Source organism: Canis lupus, chromosome 25 (assembly GCF_003254725.2).
Source record: "Canis lupus dingo isolate Sandy chromosome 25, ASM325472v2, whole genome shotgun sequence".
NCBI lineage: Eukaryota > Metazoa > Chordata > Mammalia > Carnivora > Canidae > Canis > Canis lupus.
Window position 1 is genome coordinate 31,695,827 of NC_064267.1, and position 15,330 is coordinate 31,711,156.

The 15,330-nt window shown below is 40.7% G+C and overlaps 1 protein-coding gene across 2 annotated transcripts in view; it reads left to right on the forward strand.

Moving 5' to 3' along the window:
• Positions 1 to 14,047, forward strand: part of EBF2 (EBF transcription factor 2) — a 191,392-nt gene extending 177,345 nt beyond the window's left edge. Inside the window, exons 15-16 of one of the 2 annotated variants that reach the window (XM_025463054.3) lie at positions 6,497 to 6,664; positions 11,580 to 14,047. In XM_025463054.3, coding sequence (XP_025318839.1) covers positions 6,497 to 6,664; positions 11,580 to 11,611 — 200 coding nt within the window. In that variant the 3' untranslated portion in view covers positions 11,612 to 14,047. Of the gene's footprint in view, positions 1 to 2,359; positions 3,203 to 6,496; positions 6,665 to 11,579 lie in introns of those variants that run through there. The other variant, XM_025463055.3, reaches the window with a different exon arrangement.
• Positions 14,048 to 15,330: the final 1,283 nt, after the last annotated feature.

A 15,330-nucleotide genomic window follows, 5' to 3' on the forward strand; every position in this document is an offset into this window, starting at 1 on the left:
AGCCTAAAAAGCATGTTCCCATACAGAGTCCATTCGGATCCTTACAACAACTTTATGCCATGTCTATAATCATAATTATTGATGTCATTTTTCCTTATAAAATATGAAGGGTTAGTATGATTTATTCAAGGATTCATAGCCAATAAATAATAAAAATAGGACTAGAAATATGTCATCAGATTCAGAATACCATGTTCTAAAATTATTCAATAATGTAAGAAATATTTCATGTATTTATAATATACGATTAGGCTGAACACGAAGGAATTACTTTTTTAGTTTCCCAAAAGGGTAATTTCACATGTTCAACATATATTTATGAATAAAAATCTGTGTATGAAGCCGAACCATATGAATTGTCATCTTTGTAGATCAAAAACGGTCAATATAATATTATAGTGTATAGTGTGGTGATGAGAGAAAGAGAGAGAGAGAGAGAGAGCAAAAGAAAGACAGGGAGGGGCAGGTGAGTAGGGTTGAGAGAGAGAGAGACAGAGAGAGAGAGAGAGAAACAAAGAGAGAGAGGGGATGAACAGATAAATGAATATGCCTACTGGGTAATTGCTTGATATTTCTTACTAGATAATTCATTTGGCGGGGAGGGACCCTTCTTACTCCAGCAAGTGATGGTTTTCTTCTACTATCCTTTCTTGATCATGCAGTCCCGCTGCCACAGAGAAATGATAGCACCCACAGCTTCAAATCACCCATTAAAACCAGACAGCAGGGTCTCCCAGGTGGTGCAGTTGGTTCAGCGGTTGCCTTTGGCTTAAGTCATGATCCCAGGGTCCTGGGATTAGGCTCCCTGCTCAGTGGGGAGCCTGCTTCTCCCTCTCCTCCCTGCTTGTGCTCTCCCTGTCACTCTCTCTCTCTCTCAAATAAATAAATAAAATAAAATAAATAAAACCAGACAGCATATGCAGAATAGAAAGAGGCACACTACCCAATGGGAGGGGTGAGCACAGCAGAATACTTGCCCCCTGCTCCTGCTGGGTCTGTGTGATCTCTGGCACCTTTATTTTCTGCAGGAGGGTCTGAAGCAGTCACAAACTGGGAATGGATTCCAAACAGTGCCTTCATTACAATAAAATCCCCTACTACAAAAATTCTGAATGCCCCATGGAGTTCATTACAATAGCATCTGACCTGTATTTCTAGCCAGCTAAGTCTTAACTTCCCTGGGAAATAAAAAAGACAGCCCAGGGGAAACCATTTTGTCAGTCCTGTTGCTTGTGTCTCAAAACACCAGTGTATGATTTCTCATTTTCTTTTTTAAACTAGTCTGATGGCGGCCAGGCCATGCCACGGAGCAATCACTTGCCAGAGTCATTCAGAAGAAATAAAGCCAAGCCTCTCGGTCAAGTTGATTTGCATTATGGCCAATGCAGAGTATCAGAAACCTGCATCTTTACTGCTTTTGCTCTTACACTACTTCAAAAAATGGCCAAACAGATGTTTTTTCGATTTCACATACAAACTTCACTTCCTGGCGGTAGCAGTGTGTGCCAAAGTTCCAGCTCAGTGCAAGTTTTTATGGCTGAATTCTAAACCCCTGACAATAGGGGGTTATAATGAAATGCTGACAGACCCCTTAGCGCCAACAAATGCAATGGCTCGATGCAAAGGAGGATATGGTGCCCTGGGAGCTCCAGCTGGGACTGTGTGAGCCAGTCAATCCTTATAAGAAGAAAAGTGGTTTTTCCTTAACCCCCCATGTTCGTAGAGATTTGGGGGCCAGACGTACTTGCCTTTACTTTGGCCTCTATCCAAAGAGAGAGAGAGAGAGGGAGGGAGGGAGAGAGAGAGAGAGAGAGAGATATGTCCAGAGAAATCCTCAATTGCAAGTGTATGTGATCGGTGTTCCTCAAATGGTGCACTCTGGTGTCCCCAAAGCAGAATCACCCCCCAAGCAATTCCAAAGTTTGGGACGGAATCTATGCCGAAATCCAACCTGTGTTCAGGGATTCCTACTTCATTTACATCGTCTTAGACTATGCCCTGGGGCTCCATATTTTCATGTTTTCAAAAATAAATATCAAGACATTTTCTATTGTAGAGTATTAAACGATTATTATAGAAAATTTAGAACATATGGAAATAGTCTCAAAAAAGAAAGTGCGCTCCCACCATAAAAAACAACCTTGTTAGCATCTTGACATATTTCTATTGTCTTTTTCTCCAGGAAAGAAAAAAAAATCCCATTACAATAGTAACATTCTCATTATACACAATTTAAAAAGCATGTGTACATAGACAAGAAAAGAAAAATGATGCGCTTTATTTCTGTGCAGGCATGACCATTGTTAACTTTTAAAGTACAGCCTTCCAGCCATTGACAGATGCATTTTGGAAATTGCAGTGTCTGCTCTGATGCACAACTAATGGGATTCTGCCCCGAGATCAACGAAAGAGGGAGTAGAAGAAAAGTGGCAGAAATATCCAAGGCACAGATATGAAGCTAGGCTCCCCAGAATCTGTCAGTGATGCACACCTGGGTCCTAAGAATGGAGAACAGATATGAGGAACGATGTTTGCTTTGTGAAGTTCACCACAGTCAATAAACTTCTCCCAGGAATTTGGAGATTTATTAGTCTCTTTGCTTTTTTCTTTTCTTTTTTTTTTTTTTTTTTATAGCAGAAAGGTCAACAGGCAATCTTGTTTGCAGGTAGTAAAGCCTTAAATCGAAGAAGAGGGCAGCCCTGAGTGGTTTAGCACCACCTTGGGCCCAGGGCGTGATCCTGGAGACCTGGGATCGAGTCCCACATCTGGCTCCCTGCATGGAGCCTGCTTCTCCCTCTGCCTGTGTCTCTGCCCCTCCCTGTGTGTCTCTCATGAATAAATAAAATCTTTTAAATAAATAAATAAATAAATAAATAAATAAATAAATAAATAAATAAATAAATCGAAGAAGAACATTAACACCCCCGGAAGGCTAGTATGCCTGTTGCTAATGTTTCCATTCTTCTTTTACCCCGCAAAGATGGAGATTTTTCCATTTGTTTATTTTAACAGCGTTTACTGGTTTCTGCTACGTTAAAACTAATGCGTGGTCATTGCAGACAACTTTGAAAATATGGACAAGTGAAAGGAATATATTGAAGAACATTCATAAACCATTGGCCAGAGATAACATTGTTAAAAGTTTGGATGTATATTGCATCCTTCTAAACTTTTGCTTTGTATGCTTTCCTAAAAAAATAAAATTGGGCTTGATGTATATGTTATGACATCATTTGCATTATTCATCTGAGGAGGCACATCTTTCTGAGTCGTCAAGTGTTCTTCTCCAACATTAGCTTTAATATTTGCATAGCATTCTATTTTATAGCCTGAATATACTTTACCCTGCTGCTTGCTCGGTCATTTCTGTTATTTTCTAATTTTCCACAATTATAAAAATGTCCTTGAATCTTTTTTTTTTTTTTTTGCAAATTTATGATTATCTCCTTGGGATTAATTTCTCAAAATTAAATTACTGGGTTAAAAAAATGCACATTTTAAAATACTTTGATTTTGAGCACACATTGCCAAAGTCCCTCCAGAGAGATGAATGTTCCCCTTAGAAAAGGATGAGTATCTATTTCCCTGCCCTGTTCATTTCTTCTTAATCTTTGTCAATTTGGTAAAGTGGAAAGTATCCTCTCATCAGTGTTTTAATTTGCATTTGATTACTAAGCAGTTTGAGCGTTTTTAGTTCTGTAAAAGTCTTTTGGTCATTTTCGTTCCTGTCTCCTTTTCTGAATTTGCTTTTCCTATCCTCGGCCCACTTTTCTCATTGGGATGTTTTTCTTTTTTCTAATTAATTTATAAAAGCCTATTCGCTATTGAGGATATGAACATATCTAAATAATTATCAGGAAGGTTTTCCCTAATTGTCATTCGCCTTTTCTCTGTGTGTTACAGAAGTTTTTTTTTTTTTTTTTTTTTTTTTTGTCAGTGTGGCCGATCGATCTTGTGATGTTCTGCTTAGGCTTTGAGGTTGAAAGGATTATGTAAATTATATAACCTTCCTAATTTTTCTACAAGCGCCTTTATAATTTTGTTTTAGCAAATAACTCATTAATCCACTTACATTTACTTTAGTGTTTAACATGAGGAAGCGCTTTTAAGTTTCCGTCTCCAGGGGACTTGTGTATTGTTCCCATGCATTTGCGCCCCATTAATTTGAAATGTCGCCTTTATTAAGTTTCAATTCTCATATATATCCAGGTCTCTTTCTGGCCTCTATTTTCTCCAAGGATTTGTCTGCTTAGTTCTATGTTAGTATAACACTGACTTCATTGATGTAGATTTTTCGTTAAGTTTTAATATCTATTAAGATAAATGCCTTAGTACTTTTGAAGTATTAACAAAACTTTCTGACTCCTGCAGTGTTGTGGCTTTTTAAATAGATAAGCATAGAAATTGTGTTGACATACACAATTTAAAATTCATTTTGGGACTTTGATTACAGTTGCATTAGATTTTAAATTAACTTGGATGTTAGTTTAGCATTTTATAAAAATTTTGTAAAAACTATTTTAAATGGGCATGTTATAGCTCTGTGCTTATTCAACTCTGCAACAATTGTTTTATGTTACCTAGTAAAGTTTGATGTGACTTCCACTGAGAGGCAGCCACATTTGACCAAATGAATCCATTTTAGGTTGAGATCTATTATTTAGAAAAGGAACATTTGTAAAAGTGAGTCCTCTGCTGAATAAAACAGAATCAAGTGTATATAGTAGGCCTAATTCATCTTATAAAAACCCTCCTCTATCGTGGTGTAGAAGGGGAGGTGGTGCTATTGCAGACAAGGTGCCTGCATGGCTCACATAGTTTGGCAGAGATTGGACCGTGATCGGAATCAGGGCCTCCTGAGTCTCAGCTTTTCTTTGGCCTCTAATTCTGTGCCTTACATAAAGGCGAAAGGTCCTCAACCCCATTTTGATGATGCAAAAGCCAATGCTAGAAGAGAAGATTTTGCTTGACAGTATGAATGTAATCTACTCCCAATATTTGACCCTGTATTCTATTCTATAATTATAGTGACTTAGCCCAATTTTATCTTCATTTTCATCTTCGAGTATTATTTTAGATTCTTCCAAGACTTCATTTTCTTTTCTATTTTTTTTAAATTCATGTTTCTTGAGGAAAGACAGAGATGTACCTAGATGCTTCCTTCTGCATAGCTCTTTAAATCAGGACTACCTAAGGATGAGCAGTTTTTAGATAAAGCTCTTCTTTTGAAGTCTTTGGTTTATAGTTTGGCTGTAAAATACATCATATGGAGATACAAAGCAATCGCTTTGTATATGCAATTGTGTGACCATAACCCAAAGTGTATCTTTACAATGAGATGGGAGAAATGGGGATGGAGTCTTACCCAGGTCATCAGGACAGTTGACCTTCATTTCACCTTGTACTTGGTCTTTGAATCATAAGTCACACTCATGTCCTCACATTCAAAATTTACTTTGTGGAGTAGCTGGGTCACTGAAGATGTGAAGCAGAAGTTGGCAGTCCCTGCCTTGACCATTAGGTTCCAGTAATTCTTTTACCAAGTCATGTGACAGTTCAGAATTCTGAAGACTGTGCTAAAACGAGTCCCTGGAACTTGACCTTATTCTACAAGATGCTGTATCTGACAATTTTACCCTTGTGAACTCTAGTTTACCCCTTTACTTGAGCTTGTTGAACACAGAAGATAAAATTATCTTCTTATATGATGTAACTTGGTAGAGTATCTGACATTAAGAGGTGTAGGGCATTTCATTGGGGTAATTGCCTTTATTTTTCTTGGAAATTACAACACTTAGCTTTTGGCTTCCTTTAAGTAATTTTATTGTTAATATTGGTGTTTTTTCTGCAACATTACATCAGAGGGGCCTGACTTGCAGCTTCATTTCCCAGGAGCTCTGAAAGGAGAGGGAGAGAGAGAGGGAGGTAATCTCCTAGATGTTAATAAACGTTTACATTTAATGAGGAAGTGGCCCATAGAGATGGCACTCTCAGAAATGTTAACCCATAGATCAAACCTCTGGAGCCCTGAGAATTACAGGGAAGTATAGAGCTCCCAGACAGGACTTCTTTTTAGGGTGAAAAAGAGCTTTCCATTCTTGAATAGATTTGATGATTTTTCAGATGTTAGTCGAAATGTTCTCTTGTTAAGCTTCTACTCATGAACAAAGACATATCATAGTATCACCTCCTGCTGCTGCCTTCCTGAACCCCGCCGGCAAAAGAGCACTCTGCCTGCTGAGTCTCCTTAGCACTGTGTACATTCCTCCAGTAGGGTTGTTACCCTATTCATTGTTTCATTTGTATGTTCCTCCCACTGGGCTGGGCAGGGGTGTTGTCACATTCAACTTTTTTCAATCCGTAGAATCTGGGACAATGCCTAGAGTGAATGACTGGATAATTTCTCAATGAATGTGTATAGGTTGTATGTCCTGAAGAAAGAACTTAACTCCTAGGTTTGTCCTTTCCTAAGAGGATTGTGCCTTTTGCTTTCCAGTCATGTCATCAAGTCCCACTGTTGGATCTTCTAGCACGTCCTCCATCCTCCCATTTTCCTCTTCAGTTTTTCCTGCTGTCAAACAGAAGAGTGCCTTTGCCCCTGTCATCAGGCCACAAGGCTCGCCTTCACCCGCCTGCTCCAGTGGCAATGGAAATGGATTCAGAGGTAAGCAAAGGTACCACTTTGGTACCACCATGATAAATGGGCCACAGGGCCAGGAAAAGTAAAAGCAAACAGCACAGCATCATTCCTTATCTCTAACCATTTACCTGCAAAGAGATGCTTTGGTGTTTCATGGGATACAGATGACTTATACAACTGGGCTAATACTCTACCCATGAACAAGCTGGGGGAAAACAGAGAAGTCGGTCAGCTCTTCAAGTTCACAGAATTAACTATGGTAGAGCCATATATATACCCTGTAGGAGTGTCTGGACTTCCCAGACCTTTTCTTTCCACAAGGTCATGCCACTGTTTCCCAGAAGGTACCTGGTCACATCAGACACCACAAGGTGATTGCTGCTTACCTAATGGGCTTGCTTGCCCATCTGTAGTGCATACCTATTCCCATGGCATAAATGGACAGGATCCATCAGGAGCAACCAGCACATTGTGAGAATTCTGGTTACATGCCAGTCAGATTGATAGCAGGTGTCTGAACAGGAGGTGGAGCAGGGAAGAAAGAAAAAAAGATATACACTGTCTAAGAAAAAAATTAGTATCACCCATCAAGCCCATTTTTGAGCAATGTCTGAAAAGTATAGCATGACATAACATAATGTGATGAGTACATGAGAATCTAATCGTCTCACTGAATGGGAGGCAGCTGATGGCAAAAGAGCAAATTGGAACCTGCTGAACACTATGGATCCTGACGACCCACATTATTTTCAGGCTCTTCTCTGAGTCTTGACATGAAAACATTCATGACAAGCAAGTGTTGGATAAAACCAAGAAGGGCAGAGGTTTGGTTAACCCCTCATGGATCAAAGCCTCTGAGGTCAGCAGAGCCTTGGAAGAACTGTGCCATCCCTGTGATGGCATCTGCCTAATAGCTTTATATTGTGCATAGATTCCTGATCCTCTGGGGATCCTCTGTGAGGGTTCATCAGCCAGTTGTGGCCCAGCAGAGCTCTGGGAGGCACAGTAGGTTCCTGTCCTACTCTACCGTAAGAGACAGTGGTGTCTCCTCAAAGTCAAGTGACTTGACAGAGAAAGTGTGAAATGGGAACTGAAAACCCAGAACTTGGAAGAGTCCCTGAAAATTCTTTTACTTCCATCTAGACAAAGCAGCTGGATAACATGCCACCCAATGTGTGAGTAGTTGGAAACATCTGTGTATCTGAGGGGGAGAAGTATATATAGGTATATATATTTCATTTTCATCTAGATGTCCGGTCCATAGAAAAACAGGATCCGCCTATAACTCAGTGTCACCACCTGCCCCATCTCTCTTCAAGGACCAGTGTGGTTTCCATCGCATCCTTGGGGGATACACTCAGAACTTCTTCATCTCCAGACTGGGAAATGTATACAATTGTTGAATATCTGCTGCATCTTTGCCTTCTACACACCCACTTCAGGGATGATGTCTCCCCTTTCTAAGTTCTGTGGTTTTAGTCATATCACTTAACCATGTGGGGGCCCCACAGTTCTCATTGGGGAGATGCAGAGTAGAGGCCCCATGAAAGGCTAAGAGGGAGTGCAGGTGCAAGAGGAAGTCGGGAGGGATACAGCCCCTTCCTCATTCCAGACAACCCATGCCAACATTTTCAGCTTCACTTTGAGGAGAAAAAATATAGCTTGATTTCCACTTCTACCCCTCCTCCATCTTCTCTCTCTTACATGCGCTCAGTGGGGGCAGTTGAGGTTGTCTCAAATCTTCTGGTCTGTACTATCCAGAGAGATTCATGTGTGGGGCCTGCCTGGCTTTGGCCCTTGAGCATGCCAGGATGCATTTTTTCACTGGCTCCCATGGCCTGGAATCCCCACCCTGCTTGTTGCTGCATTCCCAACTCTCGTTGTGGTATCACCCACTGAGGGTTGGGTTGGCCCCAAGAGATGGAAGAGTCAGTGTGGTCATAGTGAGGTTTCTCTGTGGGGGAAGCAGTAGCCAAAATAGCCATAAGACCCTCTCTAGGGTCCTCAGCCATGTGAACTCCTGGTCAGTGCAGGTCAGAATAATTAGACTGAGGAAGTGGCTGAGCCACACGTTCCATGTCTGTGGGAGTGACGATGTCATCAATTACACGTAGGCTCTGGGATAGAATCTCATTTCTGTAGGATCACTGAGAAGTCCTGAGCCGCTTTTGGATCCTACAATTCCCTCTGGATTTCTCTGGTGATTTGAACCTTAAGAAGAAGAAGGAAGGCAGGGGGAGGGGGAGGAGGAGGAGGGAAAGAGCAGTGCGTAAATTAGGAGTGCAGGCTCCCACTTGTCCTCCTTTTGTATCAGGTGGCTAGAAGCTCCAGGTCCAATGCTACAAGGCATCCCACTGATGCATAGAAGGAGAAAACAAGCTGACATCAAATACTCTGGCCATAGTCACTGAGTGAAGGAATCCTGGGATTGCAGAGGTGATCAGCAGGAAGCTCCATGTCTGTAGAGATGGACAGTGTAAAAGTGTGGTCTGAGGCGCTTGGGTGATCACAGGCTGTTGGAGAGGTTCTGCTCTTGACTTGCATGGTGAGGTGGTCTCAATTATCTGCAGGAGTGACATGCATCCAATCGACTCTGGGCCTTGCTGCTTTTGAGCACCACGTGCAAGACACTGAACCAAGTGCTTTACACGAATTACCTTGCCCAAGCCTCACATGTGAGGGAAAGGTGAAGGTCATACCATTATCACCCTTTTTTTTTTAAAAAAAAAAAGAGATTTTATTTATTTATTCATGAGAGACACACAGAGAGCGGCAGAGACATAGGCAGAGGGAGAAGCAGGCTCCCTGTGGGGAGCCCGATATGGGACTCGATCCCAGGATCTGGGATCACAACCTGAGCCGAAGGCAGATGCTCAAACACTGAGCCCCCCCAGGTGTCCCCCATTATCACTATTTTTTAGTTAAGTGGTTTCCTCAAAGCAACACAGTAAGCTGACCTCAGACATTTTGACTCCAGACCCTGTGCTGTGACAACCCGGTGTGTCTCCAGGGACAAGAATAGTGCAATTCCTCTCCTCACCCTTCCCCCATACCTGCTTTCCACCTGGACCGAAGGTGGATTATTGTTTTCCCATGAAATGCCAAAGGTAGAAAGAAATTGGACAAAGTGCGGTTAAGCATGCTCCCGTCCCCTTACAAACATGCTTACTTCTTCTCTAATTAATTTCTGTTTTCTGTCTGTTGGCTGTGGTTTCAACAAGGAAAATGTCAGGGTCACCGTGGAACAGAGATCCAGCCCACCTAGTGCCCAATGTGACATCTGCCGTTCTTCCGGCACGCACTGGATCTTCTTCTTTGAGTGGCTCTGCCCTTTTTAATAAGCTCTGTAGGGTAACTCTCTGAGGACGCAGAAAAAAGAAGGGGCTGATGAGTTTTAAGTGTAATAGACAAGTTAAAGTTGAAAACGTGAGCCACAATCCTACTGCCAGAGAGCTCTGTGCAGTGTCCCACCTTCTACCTCATTTATCAGGCATTTGCAGTGATGAGTATAGATTGTCGAGATAATATTATGCACTATGTGCCTGATTCATTTTCCAGCTCCCTCCAGGAAAAGAAATAAAATAAAATAAAAAAACCCTCCTACACTCTGGGATAATTACCAGGGTTGCTATGTCTCCAAATCATCAGGGAGTGTCCAGAATTGAACTGCCTTTATTGAAAAGTTACATCGATTCAATATATAGTAATACAGGCAAAAATAATTAAGGCTTTGCTAGCTGTGTAAGACCTTAATCCAGATCTCACAAACATTCAATAAAGGCTGTATGGGCAGGGAAATAGACGGCTGACAATTTTGCCTAAGAAGACTAGCTGGATAGAGAAAGAAGGGGCAGAGGGAGGAGAGACAGGAGGAAGAAGACTGGGGGAGGAGAGAGAGGTGGTGTTGGGGAGAAGCAGGAAGAATTTTGGTCATTTGCTTGTCAGCTTAGGAAGCACCACTCAGCAAAATGCTTCTATGATCGTTGATAAGCTTTAGATGAGACAGAGACAATAAAACTCAAAGGATCAAATACAAGATGTGGTTTGAAGTTTTGAGGCAAGGAGACTACTCTGCTGATACCCAAGAATGTGAAAATTCTATGGGTTCATCACCTGAAAGCCAAGGTCAGAGGAGTGCAGTTTGCTGTGTGATTTTTCCACATTGTGCTAATGCTGCTTTGTTTCCCATATCAAGGGGAAGCCTTGGACCCAATGCCCCCCACAGGTATCGTCTGTGTCCTCTTCACTAGGTGGAGGAGACGTTGGGTACTACTCGGGGATGGAGGGGATGAAGAGTAGAGACTGGGTGATTTCCAAATTAGGAACTAAATTAAGTCTTCTATTCCAGTGGATCAGCACTCATTAGTGAACAAGCATCACATATCAGCATGAACACCAAAGGAAGATGAGCTAGTTAGGGGGAAAAATAGTTCATCACTTTCAGCTAGAATGGAGAGAAACTTGGGATGGTGAGAAAGCCTTATTTGTTATAAATTGATGCCTGGAAAGTTACTCCATAGGCTCGGCACCTGGAGTTTCCTTTCCTGTTTCAACTTAGTGATTTGAAACCATATAATCTAGAGATCATCATAGTCTAATGATGAAAAAGAAATATATCACAAATACCTTAAAATCTAGCTTATGTGTTGATGTCCATCATGCCAAGTATACAAGCCATTAATATAAAACAAGATAAAACATAGGTCTTGGCCTCCCAACAAAACTTCAACAAGCCTTGTTTATGTTCCAGTGATTCGGTGATTCAGTGATTCAGTGCCTCTGACAGGCTGTGTGCTAGAGAAATGGGTTTCTACAACCACTGAGTGCATCATCTCCCTGGATTGTACCCTGTCGATCCCAGTGCCTGACCTCTCTCTGGGTTGTAGGCTTCAGTGTCAACATCTCTGAGTCTCATTCCTGTGCCAATCTTTCCTTGCAGCCATGACCGGACTTGTCGTGCCCCCAATGTAAAGAAGAAGAAGAACTGCTTCCTTATAGCACAAAACTACTTAACTCTGATGGACCAATCCTGAAGAAAGCACTATGAGCTCTTTGGGGAGAGTTGTGCCCCAGAATGAACATGACGGACAGATTTGGGTATGCACGGAGCTGCATCGGACCTGATCTCACGTTTCTCGCATAGCTCTCATGGTGGCTACACAAACTGACCCTCTTGGGGACAAGGACAAAATATGTCATTGACGTAGTCAGTGCTAAGAGCAGAAATGCAATTCTTTGTTATGAACATTATGAGAACCACCTTCCTATGTTTGTAAAATATTTAAGAAAAAAATTGGCAAACAATTCATGCTTAATATTTTGGATACTATTTGTTTTTCTTTGTAGGAAAAAAAAAGTTGAAAGTTTCTATTTTCTATGAAGCCTTTCAGATACCAATTTAGTTTATGCAGAAAAAAAAATTGAACAAAACAGGGTACCAGCATGGAAGACTTTCTTAAACGAAACCTGAATTGAATGATGAAATGTTGTTGTATGTGTGTTTGCTTATAGTTTAATCTCTTTAAAAAACAAAAAAACAAAAAAAGGGAAAAATTTTAAAATGTTTTACAATTATTTAAATAAATAAACGTGTAACTTATTGTAAGTAGAGGTAGAAATTAAGACCTTTTTTGGAAGAGAGAGGAATTTCTCTTCCTGATGTAAAATGAAAATGATGCAAACAAGTAGTAACAAGTTTAAAAGGTGTGTGATTATTACTGCAGTTACTTACTAGACTTTTATCCCCCATCCTGCATCCCCCTCTTCTTCCATCATTTTATTGACCCATGGGCAAGAACATGTACCTTATATAGATTCCTACAGAACAGTCTGATGCGGAAACAAAGATTCAGTCCATGCGCATACACAAATACTCAAACTCATCAGTTCATTCCCAGCTCCGTCCACTTTCTAAATAGTCTACGTGTCCCTTTTGGTATTCACTTTGTGAATTTTTAACAAATTTATGTTAGCTTTCAACCTTCTCCTCTGAGCGGTGCAGAGAATTCCCATGTTTTAGTGCATCCCAGGCTTTGTGTCCCGAGGAAAGACATGTCTCATCTAAAAGAAGAGCCAAAGCCATGTGACTTTCCCACCCAAGTGGCCCCTTTGGAATTCCCCCCCCCCCCAACAGAGCCACATGTCCCCTCCTCTTTGGTTGCTTAGTCAAGCACAGAGGTGTAAGCCCCACAGAACTTCGGAGACAGGATTTAAAGAAGATGATCCTGTTTCTTAGACTGTTAAGTGTGAATTTTAGAATGTCCACGTCCTTTCTTCTCTCTGCAGATTTCCTCTCATGGCATTCAACTCTCTTGAAAAAAATATGTATCTTACTTGACACAGTTTTCAGGCAAGAATGGCATGGTGTGTGGAAGAGGAATGTTAAAAGCCCTTAATCCCTCTCCTGATATTCAAAAAGATGGAAATGGAGATTCTTAGCAGGGTTAGAGATTAGGGGTATCTGTGTTCCGAGCAGCACAGTGACCCAGGGCTGCAATGGGCTCTCGGGAGTTTGGGGGACTAGCTCTTAGGCAGAGAAACATTGCAGGAGCTGCTAACAGTGGCTGAGTCTTGAAAGTCTGTGTGATGCTGGAGATGTATCCAGATTTATTTGGATTTCCAATAAGGATGTCATTTTTTTGTATTTGAATGTCCAGTAAAGGTTCTCCTTGTTGATTCATTGGCACCATAACACAGTCCATATGTAGATTTCGGTTTGAGGTTCTAACATTAGAAATTGTTGCAGCTCTCATGGAAAAACATCTTTGGTGCATCTGAGCCAATTTTAGACGACTTCACAAATCCGACCCCCCTTCTGTTTGTCCCATTGATACCTGCCCACAGCTAGTGATCCAGTCCCCAATGGTCTTACTTGCTTTCAACTATTCTGGAATTACTCAATATGCCCCAAATATTATTCCTATGCACATGAGAATCCAAGGTTTTGGAAACTGGGCATGCTTATAATTACTGCTGACAGTCCTTCATGGTCAGGGTTTATAGCACCAAAACACAGGAAACACATGAGAAAAAGGTCCCCCACGAAAAATCTGATCGAAGGGGAGGAGTGTGTGGAATACAAAGATTACCCTCCAAAAGTGAAGGCGGAACAAAACTGAGCATGTTTAGACCTGGATTCGAGCCAATCCAACATAAGGAAATGTTTTTTTTTTTAAGTAGCATTGCTTTTAGAATCTGTGAATTTTGCTCTTGCATGAAGATGAGTGCAGTACTGTCTTCAAACTGATTGTAGAATTTGTTGGTAGCTTTCCACCGAAAAATGTGTGTAACTAAATACCAGACATCCTTGACCATTCAGCTAGAACCTTGGCAGCAACCGATCTATTTAATTGTACAAATGTGTGTAAGGATTATTTTTAGTGTACTAATAAATTAAGAACAAAGCTACTCTGTCCTCTTCAGTCTTGCTGGTGAATCATTCTGGTCCCAGGTTATTTTTCGTGCCACTTGGAATACGAGTATTTCTATAGGTAACTACAGATTCTATCCTATCTTTGTAAGAGGAGCTGTGTAAGATTTTCCATTTAAAGGGACAATTTACTTCATTATTTATCTCATTTTTTGTTATAGCATCATATTTTTTCCCAGTTTTTCTTTGCACATTTCAATATGCATGGTTTAAAAACCATTATCTTCTCTACCTTTTGTACAGTAGGGTCTCATTTTCAAACTGTATAGTTTCATTTTATCGTTTTGCTTTGTCAGTTATATACAGTATAAAGTTGCTATGCACAGAGCTTTTTGTAAAGACAGCTTTTTTGTTTACTGTTTTTAATGGTCTTACTTATTAAAGAATATCTTGTTTGTAAAATGAATATGTCTACTTCAGTTTTAAACTTTAAATTATCCTAACGAAAAATAAAATTTTTGTACTGTAAAAATGATTGGAACTTTGCCTTTTTTTTTTTCCTGGAGTGAAAAAAATTAGTTTGGGATTTGCTCTTAAGTTTGGGGATTGTCTCATAACTGTTAGTCCCTGAGCTCTGATTGAGGAAATCTTACTACAGCTTTTGCTTACATGGAAAGTGTTCTGAGGTACTCACTTGGACGAGAGAATATGTATGACTTTGGGTCATTTTTCCATATATATTTATCTATATATCCATCTGGTCAAATTCCTTCATAAAGAGATTCTACTTCCTAGGTTGGTCTTTGGTCTTATAGAATTCTTAAGGTAGGTGAGTAGTCTACTTAGGTTTGAAACTGTATGTTGAATAAATGTTATAATTGATCCATCAGACAGTAAAGAATTGGAGGATGGACACAAAGACTTGAGGCCAATCTTAGATTACAGGAAGAGAGCAAGATGCCAACCCTTGGAAGGAAATAATCCATAGCAGGGAAAAGCTTATACAGGAAGATAAAAGGGCTGCAGGAGCTCGGAAAAGATGGCAATCACAGAGGGTTGGAGTGGTCAGAGAAGTTTCCATGAGGGAGGCAGGGCTGGTAGGCCTTCCAAGAATGGTAGGAATTTTGTGGCAGAGGGTGGTGGTGAGCACTGCAAATGGGAAGACCATCACGAACCAAGACCTGGAAAGGGAAATTCACAAAGCACATTTAGATTAACGTGATTCTAAATGTCATTTTCAAGGAGAACATTGACAAACATATGCATGATGGAATTATTTCTCTCTACCAGGATATAGTTATCTTCAAACCACATAGATTAC